The sequence below is a fragment of the Rutidosis leptorrhynchoides genome, chromosome 4 (assembly GCF_046630445.1).
Source record: "Rutidosis leptorrhynchoides isolate AG116_Rl617_1_P2 chromosome 4, CSIRO_AGI_Rlap_v1, whole genome shotgun sequence".
Taxonomy (NCBI): Eukaryota; Viridiplantae; Streptophyta; class Magnoliopsida; order Asterales; family Asteraceae; genus Rutidosis; species Rutidosis leptorrhynchoides.
In genome coordinates, this window is record NC_092336.1 from 504,197,236 (window position 1) to 504,208,560 (window position 11,325).

At 35.7% G+C, this 11,325-nt stretch overlaps 1 protein-coding gene across 1 annotated transcript; it reads right to left on the bottom strand.

Moving 5' to 3' along the window:
- Positions 1 to 10,154: 10,154 nt before the first annotated feature.
- On the bottom strand, positions 10,155 to 10,616 carry LOC139842460 (putative ripening-related protein 1). Its single transcript, XM_071832598.1, has one exon. The coding sequence runs from the start codon at positions 10,614 to 10,616 to the stop codon at positions 10,155 to 10,157; it is 462 nt and encodes a 153-aa protein (XP_071688699.1).
- Between the last annotated feature and the right edge of the window lie 709 nt (positions 10,617 to 11,325).

Consider the following 11,325-nt stretch of genomic DNA (forward strand, 5'->3'; position numbering starts at 1 on the left):
AGATCCATTTTTCTCTTTTCCAGTAGGTTTATCCAAGGAACTTAAGGTAGTAATGATATTCATAACATCATTCGATTCATACATATAAATCTATCTTATTCGAAGGTTTAAACTTGTAATCACTAGAACATAGTTTAGTTAATTCTAAACTTGTTCGCAAACAAAAGTTAATCCTTCTAACTTGACTTTTAAAATCAACTAAACACATGTTCTATATCTATATGATATGCTAACTTAATGATTTAAAACCTGGAAACACGAAAAACACTGTAAAACCGAATTTACGCCGTCGTAGTAGCACCGCGGGCTGTTTTGGGTTAGTTAATTAAAAACTATGATAAACTTTGATTTAAAAGTTGTTCTTCTGGGAAAATAATTTTTCTTATGAACATGAAACTATATCCAAAAATCATGGTTAAACTCAAAGTGTAAGTATGTTTTCTAAAATGGTCATCTAGACGTCGTTCTTTCGACTGAAATGACTACCTTTACAAAAATGACTGTAACTTATATTTGCGACTATAAACCTATACTTCTTCTGTTAGATTCATAAAATAGAGTTCAATATGAAACCATAGCAATTTTATTCACTCAAAACGGATTTAAAATGAAGAAGTTATGGGTAAAACAAGATTGGATAATTTTTCTCATTTTAGCTACGTGAAAATTGATAACAAATCTATTCCAACCATAACTTAATCAACTTGTATTGTATATTATGTAATCTTGAGATACCATAGACACGTATACAATGTTTCGACCTTTCATGTTGACACATCTATATATATTTCAGAACAACCATAGACACTCTATATGTGAATGTTGGAGTTAGCTATACAGGGTTGAGGTTGATTCCAAAATATATATAGTTTGAGTTATGATCAATACTGAGATATGTATACACTGGTTCGTGGATTGATTCAAGATAATATATATATATCGATTTATTTCTGTACATCTAACTGTGGACAACTAGTTGTAGGTTACTAACGAGGACATCTGACTTAATAAACTTAAAACATCAAAATGTATTAAAAGTGTTGTAAATATATTTTGAACATACTTTGATATATATGTACATATTTGTTATAGGTTCGTGAATCGACCAGTGGCCAAGTCTTACTTCCCAACGAAGTAAAAATCTGTGAAAGTGAGTTATAGTCCCACTTTTAAAATCTAATATTTTTGGGATGAGAATACATGCAGGTTTTATAAATGATTTACAAAATAGACACAAGTACGTGAAACTACATTCTCTGGTTGAATTATCGAAATCGAATATGCCCCTTTTTATTAAGTCTGGTAATCTAAGAATTAGGGAACAGACACCCTAATTGACGCGAATCCTAAAGATAGATCTATTGGGCCTAACAAACCCCATCCAAAGTACCAGATGCTTTAGTACTTCGAAATTTATATCATATCCGAAGGGTGTCCCGGAATGATGGGGATATTCTTATATATGCATCTTGTTAATGTCGATTACCAGGTGTTCACCATATGAATAATTTTTATCTCTATGTATGGGATGTATATTGAAATATGAAATCTTGTGTTCTATTGTTACGATTTGATATATATAGGTTAAACCTATAACTCACCAACATTTTTGTTGACGTTTTAAGCATGTTTATTCTCAGGTGATTATTAAGAGCTTCCGATGTCGCATACTTAAATAAGGACGAGATTTGGAGTCCATGCTTGTATGATATTGTGTAAAAACTGCATTCAAGAAACTTATTTTGTTGTAACATATTTGTATTGTAAACCATTATGTAATGGTCGTGTGTAAACAGGATATTTTAGATTATCATTATTTGAAAATCTACGTAAAGCTTTTTAAACCTTTATTGATGAAATAAAGGTTATGGTTTGTTTTAAAATGAATGCAGTCTTTGAAAAACGTCTCATATAGAGGTCAAAACCTCGTAACGAAATCAATTAATATGGAACGTTTTTAATCAATAGGAACAGGACATTTCATAGGCCGCATTGCTAGCATATTTATCTTTCAACTCAACACTAAGGAGGCGCTTGAAAAACCACGGCTTACACCTTTCCCACTTCGTCCTAACCATTAACCCGGTTTCCTACATACCTAAAGATAGTTAACCACCATGACTCTACTCGCACCCGAATGTGATTACGGAAATGCCTCTCGAACGGCATACCGCGTACACCCCCAAAATCATAAAAGAAAAGAGTGGCCGTCAAGAGCGTACAACACTCGCCACACAATCACCTAACCACCATCGAAATCGAACCGCCAATTAATCGTTAACTCGAAGATTATTCCATTTAACCATTTCACACTTGCACGCATTCTGAAACATGCAATACACACAATATCCGAAATCTACTACAATAGTTTAGTATACACGGAATCATCACGCGTTTTTTTTTTTCCCAAATCCTCTCACCAAAATTTCATACCGAGACATCGTCTCTATCGTATACCCTAACAAGCACAATGCTATAGTAACCACGTCCCCAACATGAAGTCAACAAACCAACCGATGAAGACCGACAAAACTTAATCCTTACGGGTAACCCTTACCACCTAACATTCCTCTTAGTGCGCATACACGGCTAATACGCATCTACCGCATGTATTTGATCGGAACACGGCTATTGTATCACTAGTCACACAACATGGTCCTCATGACCGAACCACCGGCGTATACAACCAGTAGTTTTCAATACTGACAATAAGAAGGTTATTCAATACAAAACTCAGGGTGTACAAAACGGTTATCGTGATATATCCGTAGTGTGCAAAAACGGCTATTGCAACACTACCAACAATATGTGAGCGAAACACGGCTACCGCATTATTAATACCAACATGTGAGTAAAAACCCCCTATTACTCACAAACATGTGCACAAAACGGCTATGTACACAATTCCTACGGGTAATTAAAATCATAAATATACTAGTAACGGTTCTTTCCGGGAACCGCTTACCATCAATCCAACCAAGCGTGGTTAACGAAGAGCTAATCCTTCCGGATATCACTCATCACCTATCACAAGTCAAACGATTTCGCCATTTACCGTCGTACACGACCATACTTGGCGTCGGTCCCTCTTCCCGAATTCTCAAAAGCTCAATTAGATAATAATAAAAACTAACGTCTACCGTCACCCGTTTGTGCCACTAAAGCAATGACACAATGTCAACATAACACGTATCCTTTTAGAACGAAATTACCGCTACCCGCAAGGTAGACTTTTCCAACTATCAAATTCTTTCTACCCGTTACCACTACAAAATCATCCGCCGACGATACACACATGCTCTCAAGGGTTTCACCCACCCTACGAACCTCATGGCTCACTCACTTCACTACAAAAGTGAACACGCGCTCACAACCTAACACTAAATTCCGTTCTCATGGCTTAGTAGAATCATTTACCCCATCACTAAGAAATGTTTGGTTGCACCAAGTCTTACGCCCTTGTTCGTCAATACAACGTCATCATAGGGTGTTTCCATTAGGAATTTCACCCATATCAATGCTACGTATTACCGCCATGCATCCGTCCCCAGGGCGCATTTCCACGAGTCAACGACTCGAGCGCTACCCCGGTGCACTATCATCAAAACCACCAACAAACCGAATCCTCACAGAATTCACTAACCCCGCACCCTTATGAGTACCTATGACAAAATACGTTCACTTCAGACTAATTAGATCTCAAAACAAAGTTTAAGTCTCTAATACATACACGAATCCATCGGCACACAATAAACAATAATAAGGCATATTTGTACCAAAGACGAAAATACCTGAAACATCATCGTTGGACCCTTGTGCTTCACTGATCATCAGATAGTCACGCTCTAACCTCCTAACCCGATCGACAAATGATTCGGAACACTCCGACTTTCTGTGTCCCTTCTTTTGGCAAATAAAGCACTTGATCGTGCTTAAAGGGCTTAAAGGTACACTCGTACAATCCCATGCCAAATGACCTCATCCTCCACACCTAAAGCACGTAGGCCCATAACCTCCCTTACTCCTCTTCTTCACTTTTTCAACACCTTCGGGCGTACTTCTCGCCCTTTTACTAGGAGCACCTCTTGATTCGAACTTTCTCTTACCCAAAGAGTGATCAGCAAATTTTGGAGCATGAGATTTAATCCCCATAGTTTCTCCTTCGTCACCGTCACCTTGAGGTTTAGGAAACCTCTTTTCTAACTCTTCCTTCACGACCTTAGGCACTTGGTCTCGGACCATCTCGGTCACTATTCCCTCGAACGACTCTTGGAGAACTTGCTTAACCTTGTCGGCAAAAATCAAGATATAGTGTTCGAACTCCGCCTCAATCCTTAATGTTAACTCATCCTTCCCCTCATGAATAGGCTCGTCCGTTCCATATCCCTCTTCCGTCTTCATTCTAAAGAATAAAATCGATTAAGCAACGAACGAGTACAATCATACGTACAATCCCGACCCATCTTGCTCGGCAATCGTCTTACATCACTTGTCAAATATGATTTGCACCCTTAAAAATGGTAGCTAATCATTATTACGCGTACACGCCGTATTCACTCGTTAGTACCTCGACCGTTTTGCTCGATGATATACCCCAACACAAACACAAAATATATTAATAATATCCGCATATTAATATAAACGTTAGTCCACCCATAAACTAGGACACTAACCAAATTCCCGTTCCGACCTGTAATCCTACAAGTCCCGCACAAATAAGCACACACAAAAGTCTAAGTCTAGGCACCTATCTCAAGTCACCTAAATCCCTTAGACCATGCTCTGATACCACTTGTAACAACCCAAACCAATAACCAACCGAACGCGCGATTTTTTTTTTTATATAACAGTAGAGTGCGCCACGCGCACCACCTCGGGGTGCGCGGCGCGCACAGGCCCCCAATCAGTTCTGTCCGGTTTTGCAAATTTTCAAATAAAGATCTCCCACTTCCCGACATTTTTAGACGAAACGCTTTTCACAACATATTCTAGTATGAAAAACTCATGCGATACAATCATAAAATGAGTTTTACAAAAACGGGGCCCACATCGGCCGTTTTACGAGTTTCGTCCAAAACATACAAGTTTGACCATAAAAGTTTAAATTCCAAACGACACTATGAGCATGGTGTTTGGGGTTAAACTACCCAAATCTCGGTCAAACTCCACAAGCTATAACATCCAAAAGCGTCCCCTAACAAACAAGCGGGATCTCTAATCCAATCGAATGCCCTTACCCTTGTCAACGCCGGAGCCTATAAAAAGATAAACAAAGAGAGGGTAAGCTAAAGCTTAGTGAATGCAATAATTATACACATACATATATAATATACCTACTTGCAAACACTCATACACATACCGCATACATGCTAGCAACATAATTAGCTTATCATCAATACGAGGCTACCAACCTCCAATACCACAAGCTAGCATAACAATCGCATAAATATATATAACTCGAACAATATAATATGCTTTCGCTTACAACACAATAACCATGGTTAACCAATCGTACAAGGGAATGGCACTCGCGAAAGGCCATCGGTGTTCATAACATCCGTTAGTGTACTTAACACCTCGTATCACTAAACCCTCGGGTGGCATCTTAACACCTCGATACTTCACCCTGAGTGGCATCTTAACACCTCGATGCTTCACCCTTTATTTTACGGAGTGGCGCCTTAACACCTCGATACTTCACTCCTAGGTGGCATCTTAACACCTCGATGCTTCACCCCGAGTGGCATCTTAACACCTCGATGTTTCACTCGTCAATTTACTTAGAATGGCATCTTAACACCTCGATGCTTCACCCCGAGTGGCGTCTTAACACCTCGACACTTCACTCGTCACGTGAAACGTGGTGTCTTAGCACTTCGACACTTCACATCTCACGCTACAACAAATAGATACATTATATACCTACACATATAATTATTCCACTCACCTTGGTGCCTTGAACAATGCAATACCAAAATCCGAAATCGTCAATGGAAAGTACCTATTCCATTAATCACACAACAACAATACAATTAGGGTGAATTTACAAACCAACCCAATTTAATACTTAGTGCAATTTCGACCCATTAACACTTACTTCCAATTTGACTAAGTCAAATCTCGCCCAAAAAACTCATAATCGCAATCAACTAGTGATTATGTTCTAACACTACATTTTACTCAAAGTTTCATCAACAAAACACTTACTTGCATCATTATGACACAAAACCCATTTTGACCAAATCTCAAGTCAAAACACCCATTTGCAAATTTACACCACTAATCACTTATAACCTAAGTTAACTAGTGATTTTAACACCCGAGCATGATTATCAACTAATCAATTTCATCATCCAACCCAAAACCCACCAACAATGGTTATTAACACCATTTACTAGCTCAATCTCCCAATTATCAACTAGTGGGTTTACTCAAGAACACTCATTTCGAAACCCCAATTATGAACACTAATCATGCTATGAAAACTTGGAGTTAGAACTTACCAATACTACCACAACGTAGCCGTGAACAAGATGAACAACTTTAATACTTGTGACTTCGATCAATTCAAGCTTCTTCTTCTCCAAATGAAACTCTCTCTCTCTCTCTAAACTCTTTTTCTCACTCTAGGGTTTGAGGTTGAAGATGAGAGAATGGAGATAAGATTATGGACTTGAAAGAGTCCACCAATCTGCCTTTTGTGGCCTAAAACCGACCCTCAAGTGAAAAGACCAATATGCCCTTCATTAAACTCAAAATAGAAAAAGCAGATAACTGTCGCTGGGACAGTGCGCCGAGCGCACACTTGAAGGTGCGCTGCGCGCACACACTCATTTTCAAACAGTGAGTTCCAGTTTGCTACAGTTTGATTATTCGATGTTTAGGTACACTTGTACACTTGGGTTTAGGGTATTACATCAGGTCTCACCGTGAATACGATTAAGTCGTCCAATTTGGAAACAGTGGAAATTCAGCCTAGTCTCACTCGTAACTGAAAATCCACCTCGTGGCTATAATTCGATTAGGTCTCACCGTAATCAAAAAATAACGAGGAGTGTTTGCAAGCTCATTGGATGGCATGACTTAAATTTGACGGGTATTTTGAAAATGTTTGTGTTAACGAAAATGCATGCACACAAGATTCGCTACACTATTTGTTAAAAATCATTTTAACCAATTTTATATATGTCGATCGTGTTTATGCGTCTAGTTTGTTATTTTATTTTATATAAAAAAATAACAAATACACGTTGTGTATCATTTTAAAACATTTTTAAAAGATGTCGCCCATATATATTATTTGAGTTTCAAAAAATATTTAACTTTAAACTCGTTAAAGTTTAACTTTTTAAAATCCTCAATTTTAACCTTTGAAACTCGTTACTAGTTTTATTTGATGTTTTCATCAAAAACATTTAGCATATATTATAATCAAGAATTAAATATAAATGCGTAAAAATAAAAACACAACCATACCATGCATCACACACACATAGCCTAGCCCAAAAATCCTATGCTTGATCCCATGAGCCGACATGGAATCAAGAGGTCAAACTAAGGGTAATATCGTAGCTCCCACTTGATTCAAGAATCAAGTGAAAACTTGACAAATGCCATCGTTGTCAACTTGACCTGTTCGCCATCTTCTAAGTCAAACTCCATGTTGCATATTTATCTTTAATCTTCATCTTATTACATTTATTTAAAATTAAAAAATAAAACTAATCTAATACTTTTACAATTTAGAATAAACTTAAATACAATACTATGAAAATGAAAAATAAATATAATATAACTTTGGCTTCAAAATGGCCTTTCTTATAAAAAATAAATAATCAATATGACTTAATATTGCCGTAATCAACAATCACAACAATCATACATAGATCGGGACATTATGAGTTATGTGTGCAATCACAATTTTAATAACTACATTATTAAAACTTAAATATGGCTTGTCCATGGTTACAATGCATGTGTATAACCATGGAATAAAACAATCAACAATTATAATAAATATTCAAGCCATAACAAATAAATTCAAAATTTATAAAAGTGATTTTTTTTTCCAGATCTTATTCGTGCGTCATGAGGTAATCAACAAAGTTGACTTTCAAAACCATAAAGGTTTTGACTGTTACCAATTCACCACAAAGCTAAATCTAAAGAAAATCACGCGACAATTAAGATGGTGTAAAAGCGGCTCGGATACCACTGTTGGAAAACCGTGTGTACTTTTACCAAATCAGATTAACGCAGCGGATAGTTAAAATAATAATCTTTTATTATTTTATGAACAAAATTTAACAAGATTAAATTTTCACTTATTTAATGAAACATGCACACGATTAATCTTTCCCAATGATCCAGTTACACCATAATAATTGTCATGAATATTAAATCATAAGATGAGTTAACGATATACCTTTCTTGGAGAATTGATGAGACGGAGAGAAACTTACGATCAAAAGTATGACCGTCTCTTTGGATAGTCCACACTACACTTCAAACAATGCCAATGAATGCTAGTCCAAACCCAAGTAATAATTAATCAACCTTTGATTAATATTATGAAACCAAAATGATACTCCGTATGAAACAATGTTATTTTTTCTTACTACCTTTCTTTTCAATTCTCTCGTCCATATATATAATATGAAGTAAAGTAAAGAGTATCAATCAATTTGGATCACGGATATATTTTCCTTTTTGAAAGTCATATTTATAATTTACGCGTTTTAACTTCTTTTGTAATTTTCTTTTTCAAAGTCGTATTTTTCAAATACTTTAGGGGTATATTATGTAACTTATAATAAATAATTTCTATCATGTCGCTTTCATGTAAATAGTAAATTAATTAATTTCGTTTCATTTACTATTCATATAAATAGTAAATGAATTAATTTCGATTTACTATTTTGTTACTTGAGTAATATATATACATAATATATATATTTTATTTGACTTTTCGGTGTATATGTGTGTGACCCCGAAGGCTCAAATGAGGTTGGCCATATAGTTATATGTTGTACCTTGCACATTAATCCTACACATCCTTAGTAAGACTATATCGTCGATTATTAGTTTAGCTCCGAGAAAATAAAATAAAGAAAAAAAAATTACTTATTATTTTAGTATTTTGCGTTCTTTTTCAGTCACGAACTATCGAAATTTTATCACTGTGAGAAGTATTAGACAATATTTATAGTTTAGGTTAGTTGGGTCAAATGGGTTGTAAGATTAGATAGAGTCTAATTAGATTTTAAGATCGTGACGGCTTTACATTATTTAATAACACACATACTTTACAATCAATGGCGATTCTACATGGAGGGGTGTGGGGTCCTATTATCTCACTATTTTAGAATTTTTTTTTTACCATCTACTCTTCAAATTGTATAGAACACCACTAAATTTAACTATAGGACCTCATATATTTTTAGGACTTATGCTTTTTTAGAGGTAAACAACCACTAAAGTACCTTTTAAATATTTTTAGCCTTGAAATTTTTTTGAGACCCCAATAAAATTTCATCATCCTAGAATCACATTTGTTTACAATGTGGAAAATAAGGCTTTCCAACTTGTTAAGCCCAATTGAAGCAAGATTCCATTTAAGTAATTAGCTCATACAAACAAAACTCAATTTCACATGTGTAGAATATGAGGAGGTGAGATGTAGACAACCTTCCTCCATCGTAGAATAAAGAGAAGTTATTTATCCGTCCGAAGTATAATACACTCCAAGAATAGAGAAAATCTCCTCTCTCTTCGACGGATAAAGAGATTGCTTCTAAGAGGACCTCCAGCCAATAAGTAGAAAAATTTAAAAAATAAAATAAAATAAAATATAGAAAATAAAAAGATAAGACGCTATGCAAATGGTAGAATCATTATTCATGGGTTTTAAATCCTGTCTGGAATTCAATTTAGACTCTAAGTGACAGTCAAGTCGACAATAAAATCTACGTTTGCTGTTGACTCAAATAATAGAGCCAAATAGATAGTACGGACTAGGTTTCAAGACCAAAAAAAAAAAAAAAAAAAATGCACATTCACCTTTATTTTTTTCTACATTCATGGCTACAAAATTATTCTAAAAACATATAAGCTAGCTTAACTAATGACACCATAAGATACGATACAGTTTAAATTCAATTTACGAATAACCAAATAACTTGTATTCCAACCCCCCATTGACTTTCAGGAACCTGAAGGCCCCGCCAAACTGCATTAGATGCAACCAAATCATCATCAGAACACCCATCACCAGAGTCGCACTCATCGACTGCCAACGCTATTACATTAACATTGTTGTAACTTATATTAACACCCTTATAGCAATTGTCCCCGTGTTTGTACCACGTACTGGGCAATGACACCAGAAACAAATTATTTGATTGATACACACCGTCACACTTAGCCGGCTGTCCACTGTCTCCACCCTTCTCATAATCGGTGATCATTAAAGTCGCCCCTGTACTGACAGACGCACGGATTGAGTGTTTAATCACAAGTTGCTCTTGAGTCGCATTTTTTCTCACGACACGTGCATTAAGTAATGTGATAAGTAGAGAAAAGATAATGCAAAAGATCGTACTAGTAGATTGTTTCATTTTATCTTTATGTTTTGTTAAGGACGTCTTTTGCTGCTTAAAAGTATGAGAAACAAACTCCACTTTAAATACAAGAAAAAATTAGGCGTTTTGGAGAAAACTAAAAGGAGAGTTAATTTCTACAAGAGTACAAGTTGCTGAAAATATTGTAAACCTAGTCAAAGGCGAGGACAAAAAGGCGTTAACATATTAACCACATTAAATTTGGATTTTAGATCATATACTATACAGTAAATTGAAGTTGTGATGTGGTCCAGCGGTTGGTGGTCTGCCTCCTCTAATAACATTAAATTACGGAGTATATGTTAATTGCAGAAGACTTATGTTAATTAAATCAATGATTGACAATGAACAAATGAAAAATACAGCTTATGACACGCACAAAAGCTAGCAAAGGTGGGATAACAGATAGTCAAACAAAGCCAAAGAGACAGGTGAATGCCAAAAAGCAAGGGTAAATGTCCTTTTTAAGAACCGGTGATGACAAAATCACAAGTTGCTATTCGTGTATATTGTTGAAGAATTTCATACAAGAAAGGATTTGCAAAGTTTCTGATATAATCAAAATGGTTGGTGTTTACATCAGTTAAGCGACTTATGCAGAGTAATCTATATTATATGAGGCTGATTAGGATCAAAATTTGGCACAAGGGTATATATTTTTCTAGCAATTTTATTTCACGAAGATGTCAAATAGATCATGTATTTA